This window comes from Hevea brasiliensis, chromosome 4 (genome assembly GCF_030052815.1).
Source record: "Hevea brasiliensis isolate MT/VB/25A 57/8 chromosome 4, ASM3005281v1, whole genome shotgun sequence".
Taxonomy (NCBI): Eukaryota; Viridiplantae; Streptophyta; class Magnoliopsida; order Malpighiales; family Euphorbiaceae; genus Hevea; species Hevea brasiliensis.
Genome location: NC_079496.1, coordinates 115,550,558 through 115,568,097, shown reverse-complemented (window position 1 = coordinate 115,568,097; position 17,540 = coordinate 115,550,558). Strand labels below are relative to the sequence as shown.

The following is a 17,540-nucleotide window of genomic DNA, read 5'->3' as shown; positions in this document are numbered from 1 at the left end:
CTTGCTTTACTTTTCTGACTTCTGAGTTCCCTCTCTAATTCATGTTTTCTGGGCCATTTCATGCTCAATTATTGCAGTTAGTCGTTATTAAACTTGCTTTTTGGAATATCTTTCCTCATCTAGTGAATTATCTCTTTTTCTTTCCTAGTATCTTTTTAATTTATTGTTCTAATCCGAGTCAACAGTTTTGAAAATTACTTCTATCAAAATTTTATGACTTTACAAAAATTCTCTCTTTTCGGTTATCACTAATTAAACCGGATCTTTTTATTGTTTTTTTATTTTATTTAGCTTCGATTGTGAACTTAAACTTAGAGCTCATTGTATTGAATAGTGTCATTGATTGATTTTTCTAGTAATTTTTGAGTGCCAATGAATTGAAGGATAAGCCTTAAGGATAAACTAAAAGTTAAGAATCCGGCTCTTGATGTATCTTATTTTGAATTTGAATCTTACTGACCCTTGTTGAAATTCCTCATAAGTGAGCAATAGAAAATCTACTATAAATCTTCAAATGGTAATATCCCTCCTATCCCAAATTTTTGTTTACCAAAAAAAAAAAAGGCTTTTGTGTTGCGCCTTCATAGACACTGACTGATTGCTTAGTTGGTGGCAGGCAATGGAATGGAAACAAAGGCAACGGTGCCCCGTATTTGATTTTGCCTTTCTTGTTGAGATCTACAGATATTACCAGGAATAAGCCTCCAGGGCTCTGAAAAATCTGTGATGCCATTGGTCAAAATCCTGATTGAAAATTTGTTTGAATGCACAACTGAGCCAACATTGAAGGGATTAGCTGCTACAAGAAGAAAGGAAAAGTACCGAACAAAAGCAACAAAAGTAAGTTTAAATCACATTTACAAATTACAACACACAGATAAGTTTCCAGACTCTTTACAGTTTACAGATTAATAAGTGCACATTTCTAGCTAATTCAAGACCCAAGTATATAAACTAGACTCATATGGTTCTATTCTAGAGGCTGAAATGTGTAATGTCATACTCATTAACAGCCTATTGAGTTTGTCCACCTTTCTATCCTAGCACCAAAGGATGCCACTGTTGTGCTTCCCTGACTAGCTATCCACCTCACAATTCTACCATTAGCTGCAAAACTAAACCCTTAGCACAGCAACAGTACTGCATGCTCACACAGAAGTAACACCGATGGTACCATGAGAAGTAGCACCTTGATTGACCAAGAAGCGGACAACAACACAGGTAATATTGTCTGCACTGCCTCTCTGGTATGCCTCCTGCAATAACCTCTTTGCTGCCTGCTCTGGGTCCTCAATTGGCTTGGTCATTTCAACAGCTTCCTGAGAAAAAGATACAGCATCAGATAAGCAGGCAACAATGAACTGCCCATTCTGTCTTCAATTGAGTTTAATGCAAACAAAGTCGTATTCTAAGACAAAATCCCCCATGGTATGAAAACTCATTAGGAAACCTCATTGGAGACAACATCCCATAATCCATCACTTGCAAGGATAAGAAACTCAAGCGAGCTGTCAATCTTTTCCTCCTGCAATTTCAAAAAAAAAAAAAGAAAAAGGTTCAGTGGCTAAAATACATTAAAATTTCCAATTGGAGCAAAGAGAGCAAAAAATAATTTCTGAAGCAATTTTTATATTACTGATCTACAATCATGTTAAAGCACCTTTCTTCTGTCATGGTAATTAGAGTATTTCTTTAGATAAGATTACTTGAGAAATCTAAAGTGAAATGATACTTAAAGCAATGAACAAAAAAAGCTTTCCAAATTATAGCAGGCTTAGCATTCCTGCCTACATGCTTTCACATACACACATAAAATCCAAGAAATATGCAGCTACCGGCAGTTATCTTTTTATGCTATCTCAACTTAGGAGTTCATCATCTGACAATGCCAATCCAAATTCTTTTCATCTTTTTTTTTTCTTCTTTTTTTTTTTTTTTTGTGTCTTGCTTGCTCCTTGAATATGATTAGCATATGTTCCCACGTTGACAACTTATTTATATACATAAAACAAAAATGGTCTCAACAAGAAGAATCAGACCTGAATTTCAGGATCAGCAACAACATACTGCTTCAAGAGCCTATCACCAAATGCACGAGAGACAGCAAGAACTCCACCAACTCTCCAAGTTCCTGTTATTAAATTTTCAGTTATCAAGCATGTAAGAAACTTATAAAAAAAAAAAAAAAAAGTTTTTCACAAACAAATAAAATGGAAAGATTGAAGTCCTTGCCTGCCCACATCACAAACCCTCCAGCATCCTCAATTCGTTGCCGCTCATCAGTTTGGTCTGGCTTGTGATCTCGAGAAACAGCAATAGCTGCATAAGATGGCAAGAAAATTTAACAACTTAATTGTGAAACAACTAAATAACATAATATATATATAAAAAAATTCAACAAAGTTCTCAAAAGACACAGAAGTCTAACTATAAAATCACCAAATGGTAGTTCTTTAAAAAAACTATTTAATACTCCATCCTCTAGCATTTGTTTATTGGTATCCGCTTCAAAAGCAAAGCTATATTTTCTGAACTTTCCTATAAAAACCCAAATTATATGATCTTTTTCCTTTCACATTTGGATGAAAGGAGTATAAAAATACCTTTTTTTTAAAAGTAACGTTGGGTAATCATGGGGAAAATGTAATGATCTTACTTCATTGAGTGGATATATTCCAATTCCCATTTCCAAATGATATCATATTGGCAACCATCATAATCTTCAACTACTTCCAACATATCCTGTCAGTGTTCTGTCTCCAGAAAATGGCCAAGAAGCAAAGATATCTCTTCAGGCTTTTCAATCAGTTTTACCAAGCAATCTCTTCATCACAAGACTAATATTCTGTCTCACTCACCATTTCAATTTTTATTGTACACCTCCTAATTATTAACCACTGTATCCTAGGCCTTAACATATCTGATTATTTGAGATAATATGAGAATTGTGAATCTAGTATGTAAACATATTAAAGAGAACCTGAGTATTATAATCTCATACTAGATTCTGATAGAATCTAGTATGTAAACATATTAAAGAGAACCTGAGTATTATAATCTCATATGTAAACATATCTATCAGAACCTGAATATTATAACCAATAATTTTTTTGAATCTCACCATTGCCACCTCGGCATATGACAGCTCTAGAATCTCCAACATTAGCAACAAGTAAACGATCACCAACAAGAATGGCTGTGGAAGCAGTTGATCCAGCATCTCTGTTCTGATTATTTTCTGATTTCAGAAATTCTGAGTCTGTGTGATTGTATGCATCAGCTACAGTGGAAAGGAAAATTTCAAGAATAAAATGAAGTTACATTGTTGATCGCAGAATTTACAAATTTGTCAAAACTTAAAATGTATTGATGGTTAGGAATTGAAACCTATAGCTGATCTTGTATCAGAGATGAACTTTGGATGGCTGATCAGATTACTGAAAAGGTTTTGTTTCACATATTCAGCAGCACGTGCACCTCCATGGCCTGAAAACATAACAAATATTTTCTGCATTATCTACCTACATACTTAAGGGAAAATTCCAGCCAAAATATGGTGATGTGATATGAAGTCAAACAACTGAATCAGAATAAATCCTTTCTGCAACTTTCCTCTATTGGATACTACAGCAATGTAAAGGTAGCCAATGCAGCTAATGTACTAATCTATCAATAGTATGATGTCATCTAACAACCACTTATGGTAAGGGTAAGGCATGTTCATCAAGGAAGATAATCAATTTAAATCCAAAAAGAAACCAACCCAAGAACTTGCAAAGCCTAGAGATGGAAAGATATAATAATACTCAACATGCTACAGTTTTACATACGCATTAGCACTTATTCCACAATAAAAAGAAATACTAAGATTAGGGACGAGTGAGAGATACATGTAATTAATAAATAAATGAGCAGAGCACCAATGCATTCTGCATTTGGTGGATTTTCCATCACCAAATCTGCATTTCATGAATACATATTCTGCAAAAGTAATCTTGTTGTGCTCTTCATAATTATTGATAATATTCAACACACACAAAAAGTAGTGAGAGAGAGACCATCAAAGACTCCAAACAGGCCAACTATCTCTCCATTAACACCATCAATTCTTGTCTCATAAAAATCTTCCATGGAAGATCTTTTCCCAGGAGAGCTTGCATATCCATAGCTGAATTTTCCGTTCTGACTGTTGCAGCAAACATGTCAAAGTTAATATCATACAAATCCATGAACTCAAAAGAGACACTAGACAATGATAGGTTCCTGGTCAGCTCAAAAAAATCAAAGAACTTTGAAAACTAAAACAAAATTTCTTCAAACCAATGATAAATGAATTTGACGCCTCTATCCAATGTAGGCAGACAAACTTGTTCAATCAAAATCATAAAAGCTGAGAAAGTAGAAAGACAAAACAAAACAAACCATGCAAATGAAATGCTTAAAAAGATATTAAGATTGCAAATAGATCATCATATATGGTCTACTGACTTTGAGAAAGCATATAATAGAGAACTTCATAAAGACAATGGGTAACATGTTGAGACTAAAAAAGCTGAGCTTAAACTGGACAAGGACAAGGAAGAGAGATGTTAATCTAAGATGAGTTGTCATATTGCATTGAAGGTTGTAATTAAATATTGGACTAGTTTCCTATAACTTTTTATTATTTCAGACAGGACTAAACAAGTATATTAGTTTAAAGCATTTATTAGGATTAAATAAGCTGAGATGTTAACCTAAGACTATATAACAAGTAAATTTTCACATCAAAATCTTGATCAAACAAACTGAAGTAGGGGCAAGTACTAAAATAAATCAAACTGACTCAAGAATGACAATTAATATTTTACTTGTGTTAAGCGTTTTGGCAACAAGCATACTTTGGAAGGAAAATATGAAGAAAGCCAGCCACATGATTATGTCGTGTACTGCTTCACACAAAGAATTCCTACTTCCTAGTTAGCCAAAGTATTTAACATTAGAAAGCCAGACGCATGATTATGTTAGGAAGCATCCAACCACCCAAAGTATTTAATATTACAAAGACTACTTCTGTGATAGATACATATGTCTGCCGAAATATTTCAATTTAATGCATATGACATTAGTAAGCTTTAGGCTAAAAGTTTTATTACCAGGTACCCACTCCAAAACGATAGATAATTTATTTCAATGCAATAATGGTAATAAAAGTCAAGTGTTCAAAATGACATTTCAAGACCACATGACATAGATCCTCCATCCACATGTTGGATTTGCAAAGTCAAGTCCAAGGATGAACAAAAGAATAATAAATCATTCCACTAAGAGCAACATTGGTACGTATCCACACGACAAATCTAATAACTTCAAATCTGACAAAACACAGAGCTAGGATAACTAACACACTATCTCGAAAGAGGAAGTTCCATGACCAACACGATAAAAGTGTGATTTACAGGTTGTTTGTCTCATTTTGCACATTCCCAAAATATATAAAATGACACACGGGAGATTTCCATCTGACAGGAGCAGAGTATCATAATAATGTATACCTTTTATATGCAATATATTGAGCTTCATATTCACTTGCATTTCAATATTTATTTTTCACAATTAACATTAAGATCCTATGGCATACCAGCAGGTATTCAATTCTTTTTCCTTTGTTTTTATATCTCATAGTTTTCCTTAAAAAAAAAAAAAAAGAAAAGATTCTCATACCACATAACCAATCAAATTAAGAATTCCTGCATTAGAAGCTCTTAATAAAGAACCAAAAAGAAAACAAAAGCCTTTCTCTGTAGTGACCAAAATTAATGAGATTGTGAAGCTTTAGATATAAACCCATATTAAGATGGACCCTTTCCTAACAAATATAATGACTTAAATTACTCAACAAACCAATTAGGTGTTGACATAAGCAACACAGTATTAATCAGAGCAAGTAAATATCATCATAATTTGACAAATTCACAAAATGGGACACAGCACGAATGGTAATCAACAAGCAAGCAAAGCGAAAAGCATATATAACAGACAAAACACACAACATAATTGACAATTACACAAAATCACACCATCTATATTGTAAAATAAAATTTAGAGGATTAAGCCAATGATGATAAATAACAAAAGGGTCAAAAGAAAACGTTTCGAGATCTAACCATAGATTAAAAAGCCATTAAAAAGCTTTACCTGAGACCACCACCGCTGACTGGCGCATCATCAGCATGAACCTGGTTTGAAGATGACAGGACTGAATTGAGGTAACCCATATTCTTGCTAGAAATTTCAGGTAGCCCACCTCTTATCTCTTGAATCAAGATTAGAAAACAAGATAAAAACAGCAGGAACAACAGTTTTTGGTGTTTATTATAGCAGATGACAAGCCTACCCTTCACCTCTATTATGTTGACATTTAAGGTATTATTTCTAATTCAGGAACAATCGAGCTTAACCTGCAAATAAACAAAAAATTCAAAGCTTTAGCACATAAAAAAGCTGAAAGCTAATGTATAGATCAATCTTAGAATTCTCATGACACGCATAACATATCCAATCCAAAAACTAAAATTCAATTAAACTTGTAAAATAAAAACACAATAAAAAGGAAATTCATGAACAGATAGAAAACTACCAACAAAGGAATACACAGAGAGAGAGAGAGAGAGAGAGAGAGAGAGAGAGGGAGCACCTGGAGGAAATGAAGAGAAACGAAATGCCATAAGAGACAGATATTAGCTTAAAAGGCGTTAAAGGGCAAAAGGACGAGAGAGAGAGAATTTTGTAGAGAGAGAAGAGAAGGAGAAAACAAGAGGCTATTTCTGTTTCATTTCAGTCTTGGTTTTTGTTGAGAAAAGATAGAACTCAACTCAAGCAAAAAAGAAAATGAAATCATTTAATTTTCCCTTTCCCTTAGCTTAAAATAAGGGCATTTTGTAATTGTTCTGTTTCATGCCAAAAATGGTCTCCGTTGGCGTTGCGTGAGACAGGTCACAGGTTTACGATACGACCGAGTCAAACCCTAAACAGCTAATGTGAATGGGTCGTCTTTATCTGTTGTTGACAATGACACGTGGCGCTTATACAAGTGGTTGTCATTGCTCTTCATTTGGTAGTGAGCTACAGGGTAAATTTACTTTCGGGTGAATGTGTTACACGAGAGTAGTTATTGTGAACTTATGATCTCTACCGCTCATCTCATCATCTGTTGACTTTGTAGGCTTCTGCACTTAATTCTTCTGCTTAAAGTGTTGACATTAGAAAATTGATTATTTTATGATGTCAAACTCCTATCATTAAATGAGGGGTTAGTAAAAATTAATTATAATTAAAAAATTAAATTTAATAGTTTTAATTTATTTTTTTATTGAGTTGATGTGATTAATATTTTTTAAAAAATTTAATTTTTCAATTCAATTTGTTTATTTCCATCAAAAACCAAAAAAAAAAAAATTAAAGATTTATCTAATTTATAATTTTTTTTAATCTTATGAATTTTTACATAAAAGCTATTGACGTCTCTGTTGCTTCGTTGATTTAATTACTAATTTGAGATATTTTGTATTGATCAGTCCATATGAATGAGGACAAAGATATGATTACTTACCAATCACCTACTCTAATAAAATCATCAACTATGATTCTATTATTTATATAAAAACCACCTTCTTACCATTAATTCACAACAATTTTTCAAATGTTAATCATTTTTAAATTAAATGTTTATACATTTTAATTCACAATATATAAATTTTAATATAAATATTTAATTTAAAAACTGTTAAATTCTTATACATATCAAACTTTTATTAAATACAAATTTTTTTTTTTAATCTAATTTCCTCTAAAAATGTTCTCTTGCATCGAGGAAAACAATGTGCTAATGAGACACATAATCTGTGTGATTAGATACCGGCTTAAATTCAGAGCAATTCAAATTTGAAATCAAATACTGACTAGTTTAATTATAGATGAAATTTAAATTTACTCAAAATTGAAATTGAAGTGAAATCGAAACTAAACCAAGATTGAAAAAACCCTAAAGAGCCCAAAACCAGCCTTGCCAGCCCTACTTTCACCTCTCATGTCTTTCTGATAGGGAATGAAGGAAGCTAAGTTCCTATGACTTCATAGCAAAATTTGAGATTGTGAACTCAAATAGCTTTAGCTCAACAATACTAAAATAAAAATTTCAAATCAAATCTCAATCCAACCAAATAAGAGAAGAATAATGGCAGGCTCAAGTACCAAGCTCCACTTCCATTACCAACCACCTATCTCCATTCAATTGTTGAGGCCAAAACATTTGCAAGGGATCACAATGGTATGTTCTCAATTTTCCTCCATTGACATCCAACAAAAATAACATCTAGGAAGCAGGACATAGAAATGAGATTTCTCCATACTTTCTGATTTGCATCCCAAACCAGGGAGCTCTAGAGAGAACTTGGACATGAAGGGTTTCAAGCATATGCACTGTCAGAAAAGCTGATACATGAAATCATAAAAGAGATGATGCATTTCTTTGGTGTGTATCAAATACTACTAATGAAAGATTATTCCTCTTATAGATCATTAAATCTATAGTTTCTTGCCATCTCATGCATAAGTCTAGAAATACAAGTCCAAAAAGTCTGAGGAAGTTTATGGCTAAAATGTATGGAAAAGGCTAAAATAATTTCAAGAGTAAATCTATGAAACTCGGGCTTCAATACCATTCGTATAAGCATTGCTGACCACATCTCTGGAGCCAACCTTACTGCTTGGCGTAGATATTGAAATCCATTAACCACCCTCATGAACATTGAATGGCCCTGCAATATTGGGGATTGAAGAACAAATAATAAATCATCACTTACATCAGCGTATACTTGAATTAATTTGAGGGTCTCCTCCTAATGCAATGAAGGGGGTTTAGACAAACCTCAGACTTAGATTCCTCTCTTTCTTCATGTTTCTCATCTAAAATGTAACCAACAACTTCATCTTCTAAAATAACATCAGCCACCTTAATCATATCCCGGACAAGGAAAACACGCACCCTCCAACCCTTTTCAGATAGAATGAAATGCAAAAGATCATCCGTGGCACCAACAACAGCACGCATATCAAATGATTTCCATTCCAAGGTATTTGAAGAATTTGCTTCAGAATTAGAGGCCTCTCCTGCAGACTCCGAAGCCTGTTCAGATATCGCCACTATCTGGAAAAAGACAGGAATAGTTTCTGAATGGGCAGCATTTATGGATGTGACAAACTAATCAAATCCATGTTATACTCAACCACCTAAAGTCATACTCAACAGTACAAATAACCATCAAAACATAGTTAATTTTTTTTCATTAAAATAAAAAAACCCCTGATAGGATCGAAGTAATATATTAATGCAAGTAAATTGGCCTAGAGAATCTGTCAAATTTTGAGTACCAACTCAAAAAGTTTTGCATACTCATAAGCAAGGATTAGACACTGCATATCAGTGACCACAAAACTGATCTCATGCTATACTAGATTGCGAATAATGGGAGAGTTAATAGCCAAGCACTACTAAAGACACAAGATCATAAAAAAGCAAACTACTATCACAATCACACACAAGATCAATAAAAAGGTAACTATTATCACAATCACACTATTTGAGACCAGCTCATCATGCTAGATCAACCATTTGTTACATGGGACACAGTCCATTTCTGTGGCTCTAATTCAAAGAACATACAACATCAAGATTCAACCCAAGGTTACCAGTAGCATGAATATACTTGTATATCACAATGATGCATGCATTAATACATACAAATCTTTGCATAAAAATAATGATTCCCTTATTGAGAACAAAAATTCTTCCGGTTTAAGCATGAACAGATCGTGTGAAAGAGAAACAAATTCTTAAGAATTAGAATGACCTACCAGGCGCTCTAACCGATTCCATCTCACAGATCCATCATTGCAGATGAGAAGTTCCCTCAAAATTCTTCTCATATCAGGATTTGGGTCAGCTAAAAGTCTCCCAATGACAAAAGGATATGCACTCTCAACAACTTTGAAATTTGGATCCAGAACTTGTGCTGTGCCTTCAAGTGATCCCAGTGCTCTTACCACCAGTGCATAGTCCGGGGGAAGGGAGAAGTCAAATTCATACATGACATCATATAATTGGTTCATTATTGCCTGAAATCAATGAGGAAAAAAAATTGCTCTACTTCCAAATTTTGTAAAGGAAAGAAAAGAAACAAAAATCAGAGGCTTAGCAGATCCTTGAATAACTGTTGGTTATCATGCTTACTATCAGATGTTGACACCCTCCATGTTGATTTTAATTCAAATTTAGTACCCTTTTGCAGTTACCAGTACAGGGAAAAGCTCAAGGAATTTATGTTGTTACTTGTCAACCAATGAATAATAAAACTAGGCATCCCAAAAGTTTCCCAGGAAACCTTCCATTAGGATATTAGTACTTCCAAATTCCTATTCACATATCCCAAATGAAAAATAGTGTCTTTGAAATGCCAATACTGCCTTCGCTGAAAGAAGAAGAAGAAGAAGAAGAAAAAGAAAATAAGTTTAGTAGTGCAAACCTCAAAATCTCGAGATTGTTTAGTCCCATCACCAAAGGATGCTTGCAATGCATCCGAAACTGATTGGATATCAACCCCTTCAGGAATAAATCCCAAAGAAAGAAAATCATTTGCCAAACCCAGAGAGTCACGATTAACAAAGTGCACAAGCTGAAAGAAATAAAAACTCATCAACAAATACAAAATCTCAACTCTCAAATGAAAATGCACTGACACAGTTGTCATCAGCATCACCATGCAGAAAACAACCTATCTTTTCATTTATAGACGGATGGAAGACTCAGCAACATGATAACTTAGAAAGAAGCAAGATGATGTTTGAGGAAGGGGGAGAGACAGAGAGACGGAGTGGCATACATTTTAACACAAATAAAACGTGACATGTGAATGCTAAAATTCATCTCAAGTAGTCAAACAAAGCTATACACACCAAGAAAAAAAAAATTAGCTCAGCAGATCAACCAAACAGCTATTACCATTTGAATGAGCCCCACACGGAAATGTCGAGGAATATCCCCCATCATTCCAAAGTCAAAATATGCAAGAGAGCCACTGTCAATAGCAACAAGGTTTCCTGGATGTGGATCAGCATGGAAAAATCCTACCTCAAGCAATTGCCTCAAAGAGCAGTATAAACCCTATGAAGCCAAATCAAAAGGATAATAATTATCACACTGAGCCAAAATGGTTTGCAGCATGACTGCTTACAGATATGGCTGAAACTGAAAACATAAACAAAAATAAATCACAACGAATTGGTACACTAAATAATTAGAAGTGCCATATACCTGGTCTATCAGTTTCCTTCTGTTCAAACAGGCCTTTTTAAGTCTTGCTTCATCTGTAAGTTTGATTCCATCAACCCATTCCATAGTAAGCACGCCCTTGCATGTCATATCCCAATATATTTTAGGAACTTTAACACAATTTTCTTTCTTCTGATGCATGGCATTTCCATGATGGCTCTTTGGATCATTACCTGATGAATACAAACAAAAGCTATTCAATCAGAATCCTCATACTAAAAGAAATTACACATAAACAGGAGAGAAATGAATCACAGATTGCAATCACACACATGCATGCAAGTGCACACAAGCATGCAGCAAAAACAGTTTGACATAAGCTAAAAAAATTACTTAACTAGGTAAAATGAGTAAATAATTACTGTTGGCACTGAATAAGAATAGCTCAGTGGACCAACATCCTGCCCAAATTCCTTTAGCCCATGGCGCTTAGGCTACTATGCTATAAGGGGTTAAAATTGCACCTCCACTAATAGCTTAAGCTTTTGGCACAGTAGTAAATGCTTGATCCCATAGTTATTAAAGGCTCAAGGCGCATTAAGGCGCTAAGGAGTCCTAGAGCCTAGGCGCAAGGCGCCTGAGCGAGGTGAGGCGCAAAAGTAAAATATTTAAAAAGTTAATAAAAATCAAATAAATGTGATGCTTTTCTTTTTTTTCCTTTGGCATATATATTGAATTGGGTTTGCTGGTTTGAGTTTAAGTGGTTGTCCTTTTTGCCAATAAAAGTGCTCGCTAAAGATAGAAATAAAGAAAGTATGCCTTTCTAGAATCTTGTGCCTGGAACAAAGGCGCACACCTAGGCGCATAAGGCGCTAGGGTTTCGAGCCTGGTGAGCCTTGAGCCTGAGGCGCGCCTTTAATAACTATGCTTGATCCTACAATTGATATCATATCCAAGGCCATGGGTTCGAATCCCTAGCGAATGCTGGGGGGAGGGGCAGGGGATTGTTGGCAGTAAGTGGTGACAACTCATTGGGCCAACATTCTACCCAAATTCCTTCGGCCTATGGCACTTGGGCTGCTACACTATAAGGAGTTAGAGTTGCATCTCTGCTAACAGCTTAAACTTTTGGCATACTGATAAGCGCTCGATCATACAATCACTATAAAGTCCATTCCAACAGCCATATCACCTTATTTATCCTTTACTTAACAAAATAACCATATCCTAAAAGACCATGCCTGATCAGCAAGGTTTTTTAAGTCAAATGTGGACTTGCGGAAAATGACTTTACAGGTGGGGTTCAGAATGAGCTTCTTGAATGTTAGTTTTGCAATACTCACAACGAACCTAAAAATGTAGTAACTAGTAAGTGCATTTATAATTACTTGGTAACTCTAGCTCATAATAACAATACTGCAATTCAGCACCAACTGAAAATAATATATGATGTAGTTTTAAGCATAGAACATACATGGGTCACAACCATAGAGAGAAGCAAAGCGTTCAGCATTTTTCCCCTCTAGGATGTAATCAATTTCATCAAACATGTGCCTGACCTGTCCATTCAAGATAGACCTGAATATGTCCATAAGCATGCACAATCATATTGAAAAAATAAAAAGATAACATACAGCACAACCAAATAAAATGAAATTTAAAGAAATAAATTGCAGTAAATTAAATTTAAAAAGAAAATTGTGTATGTTTTCAACTCTCCAGATTTGTACATCTGAGCACTTGCATACATGTCTGCATCTATTTGCATGTGTGTGCATATCTATTTGCATGCACGTGCATAAGCACATAAGCAATTGAGAAGGCTGGTGATCTTTGTTTTTTCTTCTCTTCAACAGAAAAATAAGATCCACATAAGCAATTGAGAAGGCAGGTGATCTTTGTTTTTTCTTCTCTTCAACAGAAAAATAAGATCCTCCCATTCTCATTATTAGAACAATCTAGAATTGATAAGATATTAGTAATTTAAATTTTACTCAGAAAGAAAAAACCTTCATTCAAATAAACTATTTAAATTATTGAAAAAATTGTCTAAAATATTTCCAAGCTACTAGAGAAAAGGGAAATTGGAAATAGAACCACATTTCCTAACACTTGACCTTATTCTATGCCTCATCATGGGACATAGGCCCGTATCCATTAATGAAGCAAGTCTACTTGAGTGCAATGTCATAATTTTCTACAATGGCTATTCAATATGAAAGGTCTGAAGAGGCAAATGGACATTATTATTTGTCAATCCAATAGAATTAGTCCAATGATAAGATAAATCTGAAGCTAAATTGAAAATTTTTCAAAAACAAATCTTTGAGTACCATTCAGCATTCATTAATGTAATGATACATACTACTTAACTAATTCTCCAACATATTTCACAAAAAACATTGTTAGAAACACGGGCATGGAAGGTATACACTAGAATTAAAGAAAGCTCACCATCTCATTAACTGCTACTAATAGATCCTTGCGGGCTTTGGCAAAACGCTTCAATTGACCACCAATCATATGAAATAACAGAGCATCAAGGGTCAACAGAAGTGACATACCTGGCCTCTGTACCTTAACAGCTACAAGCTCACCCGAATGCAGATGAGCTGCAATACTTGAAGCCACAAATGACAACATTTAGTTTGTGTTATTTCCAAAACATAAGCATCCTCTGCAGGACCCGCACATTAACAATGTAAAAAAGACAAATAAAGACAGCTGGACAAAGACATATAATAGGTGAAGAAATATATTTAAAGGAATTAAAATAAAGACATCTAGCTTCAGTTGGTCAGAAGAGAGTATCTAACCTTTATACACTTGTCCCAAGGATGCTGCAGCAATTGGCTCTGGACTAATGTCAGAAAAAATTTGTGAAATTGGAACGCCCAACTGGGATTCAATAGATTTAATGGCAACATGTGTTGGAAATGGTGGTATTTGATCCTAGTGGGATGCAAAGAATTAGAATGCAAGAAAGCCAAAATAAGGAAAATTGCAAAAAATCCATCTGAAGTGAAAATTAAAAATACAATCACATAATATGATCCATTAGTTAAGCGTGTTATCAATAAGGAAATGCTGCTGTACCTGTAACTTAGCAAGCTCTTGACAATAGACAGTTGGCAAAATATCTGGTCTAATGCTCAGCGCCTGCCCGAGCTGCAAAATTAGATGAGAATGAGCACAAATGCAATGCTAGGAAGCAATTGAAGACTTGATTATAGATTTAAAATTTCTATCCAGTTAAGAACATTCTGAGCTTAGTTCTACAATCCCACTAAATAGGGAACCAGAATGCAGGAAACTGTAATGCTGCATTAATTATCAGTCCTCATCGCATCCTTTGCACAATATCTCAAATCCAATTGCACCAAGAGGACTGATAGGTCACCAAACAAAGCAAAGAAAATACACAGTTTCGCATCCAAAGTCATTAGAACTAAGCACTGAAGAAAAGAACGAGTGAGAGACAATCATCTAGAAAACCTCTTAGACCACGCATAAATTTTCTCAATGGATATCCACGCACCACTGTCACCAGATACTAGCAATAAAACTTTCGGCAGCACCCAAGAAGAATGGAATATAATCAAATGACAAATCTGACAAGAATCTAGCATGAAATAAGAGAATATGCATGAAGCAACACAATGTAAGTTGATTTAATTGTAAGAGAAGCAGAAGAAAATACAATTGTGTTCGACAATTTCACAACAGTTTTACTTGCCTTGATGTAGAAAGGCCCCAAGTGGATTAGAGTTTCCCGAAACTGCAATCAATTGTAAAAGGCCCGTAAATTTCTGGAAGGTTACAAATCCTATTTCTACTAATTTAAATTTTAAAATTTTTTTCCAATAGAAGAAGCAAAAAACCCTCCATATGAGAACTTCAAGAAATATTAATTCATGAAAAATTAGAAATTGAAATTAGAACTTCTACGACAGTTTGCCATTAATAGACAAAGAACATTATGATTTTTTTCATGCTTCTCACACCATGATGCACCCACACCAGTGATAAGCGCTAATGCCAATGCCGAGCATATATTTCATATGCAATCTTTGTTTCCAATGAAAGACAGATTAATATTTACAGGTTAATGTATAAGGAGTTATAGTTAACATAGCTTATCCAACAGAAGCTCTATTATGGAATAGAATTGTCATATAATGCTACTTTTGAAAAGGCAAATGCCTTTCAATTTCATTGACCTCTCTGTAATTCCCATTGTTTTAATGGTGCCCACTAAAATTCAAAAGTTAAGATAATCCCACACAGAAAATTGAAAAATATATCTCAAGTAAAGCAAAAATAATTTAGCATAATCATCACCACCACACTTGCAAGCATCAATCCAACAGAAGGCAACATATATCCAAGAGTGCATTTAAGATTACCTTGATGGCACGCTTTTTTATGTCTTGAACAAAAAATTGCCAAAGGGTTAACTTCAAGACATGATAGGAAATGATCGCTGCTCTATAAAATGCCAAAAATGGACCAAATCGGTAGATGATGGATACTCTTTCAGAACTGTAAGTACCAAGAGCTTGCCCAAATTCACTTTCAAGTGATTCCTTCCTCAACTTAGCATACTCCGCAGATGGCCTTTCCCCATGCACACTGGTAAAAGCTGTAGAGAATCTGCACCAAATCCATGCAACAATTATGGAAATGTTTAAACCTTCTAAGGTGATGATGAATTATTGATATGCCTGCACAGAAGGAAACTTGAGTATTTTCTAAACTTTATGACAGCAAGGCACTTACGACCTTCGGTTCAAGAAGTATGGCAGAAACAGATTATATTGTCTTCTGATTTCAATATCTTCCTGACCTAGCCATGTACAATTCCTCAGACTGGTCATCACATTACCATCCTCATATAAAGCTGCAAAGAAAACCCAATTTTTTTATTGCAAGCAAAGAAAATATTAATCATAATATAACCCAATAAGCTGAAACACAGTATGTATTAACATGGTAATTGTTCATGGGGATTTATTGTATACAATTTCATGTATTAGCTAAGAAGTTAAATGAACATTTGCTGGCTTGCTTTTATGAAAAATGTCCCTTCTTTTTGTTCCCTAGCATCCACTTCTTCCATCTTTCTTTCGTTCTTTCCCTCATTTTTCTCTTTAGGTAGCAGTCATTAGTAGAAGGCTTAATTCACCTAATTGCAAATCCAGCAGGAAGTCATATAAGCTGATGTGCTTGTAGATTCTAGTAATTTCACCAATGACAATTAAAATTGACCTTTTCCAAACCAATATTCTCAACAATGCACTGACTAGCAACACAAGAATATTGCGTGTAACTCGATAAAAAACCCAAATTGCAACTTTACTGGATCACGTGCCATAGTGTAAAACAAAATCGACATGCACAAAATCAACAATGACAACATTCAAACATAATCTGAATTTGCAATCACCATATCAATCACGTAACAAAATTTCGCGCAAACGCTTATTCTACTGCGATCAAGTAAAACTGGAAAAAAAACAAACAGCTTAGAAAATTTCGTTCCCTTCTTCCACCTCGTTTTCTCGGGAACCAAACAAAATTCGCAGAAATGAGAAGTGAATCACAGGTATTGGTGAAGAATAGTATACAGTACTTCTAGAGAGAAGTGTGGCATGGCAGCGACGCTTGAGACTCCTAAACATATTCCTCATTGGCTATTGTAATATCTCATCAAACGAATGGAAGAAAACATCAGAAGCTAAAACATTTCAATTGCAGAATAACTGTTTGCAGAAATGTAAATGCTACTTTGTCGAGGGGTAGGGGAAACTTGGTCTGCTTGATGATTAGAGAACTGCCAAGTTTGATCTACCCGGCGCCCTCGCAGAACGCTAGAAGACCCAAAAAGGGCCAAACCTGCGTTTGCTGAAGCTGAACATTTGCTCTTTGGAGTTGCAGCTATGGTCATGGACGCGAACTTTCTGATTGATTTTGGATTGGGAATTGGGTTTAATTGTTCGAACTTAGTTGAAGGCCCAGCTTATAAGTTCCAATGGGCACGAGCTGGCCACTGCTTGGCTCAGATTTAATGGCCGGAGCTCTTGGAAAGTCCATAACTTAGCGAGCTTGTACCCGTTGATCAGATTCAATTAAGCTGATTTTCCTATCATTTTGTAGACAATGAACAAAAAAAAAAAGCTTTTTTTAACCCTTGGTTGGGTCCTTAACTTGGGAGGGAAAATAAAGAAAAATT

The 17,540-nt window shown here is 34.8% G+C and overlaps 2 protein-coding genes across 9 annotated transcripts; both read right to left on the bottom strand.

Moving 5' to 3' along the window:
* Positions 1-819: 819 nt before the first annotated feature.
* On the bottom strand, positions 820-6,910 carry LOC110657354 (probable protein phosphatase 2C 59). The gene is made up of 9 exons (XM_021814525.2): positions 6,677-6,910; positions 6,178-6,440; positions 4,059-4,186; positions 3,388-3,486; positions 3,122-3,280; positions 2,233-2,319; positions 2,040-2,131; positions 1,451-1,525; positions 820-1,319 (listed from the first exon to the last, which is right to left on the bottom strand). Exons 2-9 carry the CDS (start codon positions 6,255-6,257, stop codon positions 1,149-1,151), a joined length of 891 nt encoding a protein of 296 aa, XP_021670217.2. The 5' UTR covers positions 6,258-6,440; positions 6,677-6,910; the 3' UTR covers positions 820-1,148.
* A 1,614-nt stretch (positions 6,911-8,524) lies between these two features.
* LOC110657355 (uncharacterized) lies at positions 8,525-17,274 on the bottom strand. Of its 8 annotated transcripts, none has more exons than XM_058146140.1 (15): positions 16,941-17,233; positions 16,755-16,813; positions 16,088-16,208; positions 15,715-15,961; positions 15,045-15,086; positions 14,405-14,476; positions 14,125-14,260; positions 13,763-13,920; positions 12,783-12,867; positions 11,351-11,541; positions 11,039-11,200; positions 10,563-10,712; positions 9,895-10,155; positions 8,909-9,187; positions 8,525-8,798 (listed from the first exon to the last, which is right to left on the bottom strand). In XM_058146140.1, the coding sequence occupies exons 3-15, from the start codon at positions 16,183-16,185 to the stop codon at positions 8,550-8,552; spliced, it is 2,130 nt and encodes a 709-aa protein (XP_058002123.1). In that variant the 5' UTR covers positions 16,186-16,208; positions 16,755-16,813; positions 16,941-17,233; the 3' UTR covers positions 8,525-8,549. The 8 variants fall into 8 exon arrangements, with proteins under 8 accessions (XP_058002123.1, XP_058002125.1, XP_021670223.2 ...); XM_058146142.1 differs by having other exon boundaries at positions 16,091-16,208; XM_021814531.2 differs by lacking the exon at positions 16,755-16,813 and having other exon boundaries at positions 17,096-17,274.
* Positions 17,275-17,540: the final 266 nt, after the last annotated feature.

Coding starts and splice junctions, on each gene's coding strand:
- LOC110657355 (XM_021814531.2), bottom strand. CDS start 17,255: ATGACCATAGCTGCAACTCCAAAGAGCAAATGTTCAGCTTCAGCAAAC. Junction 15,962..16,087: donor TACTTCTTGAACCGAAGGTC/GTAAGTGCCTTG, acceptor GATTTGGTGCAG/ATTCTCTACAGCTTTTACCA. Junction 12,868..13,762: donor TAGTAGCAGTTAATGAGATG/GTGAGCTTTCTT, acceptor TTGAATGGACAG/GTCAGGCACATGTTTGATGA.
- LOC110657354 (XM_021814525.2), bottom strand. CDS start 6,257: ATGGGTTACCTCAATTCAGTCCTGTCATCTTCAAACCAGGTTCATGCT. Junction 3,281..3,387: donor TGATACAAGATCAGCTATAG/GTTTCAATTCCT, acceptor TTTCCACTGTAG/CTGATGCATACAATCACACA. Junction 2,132..2,232: donor AGGGTTTGTGATGTGGGCAG/GCAAGGACTTCA, acceptor ATTTAATAACAG/GAACTTGGAGAGTTGGTGGA.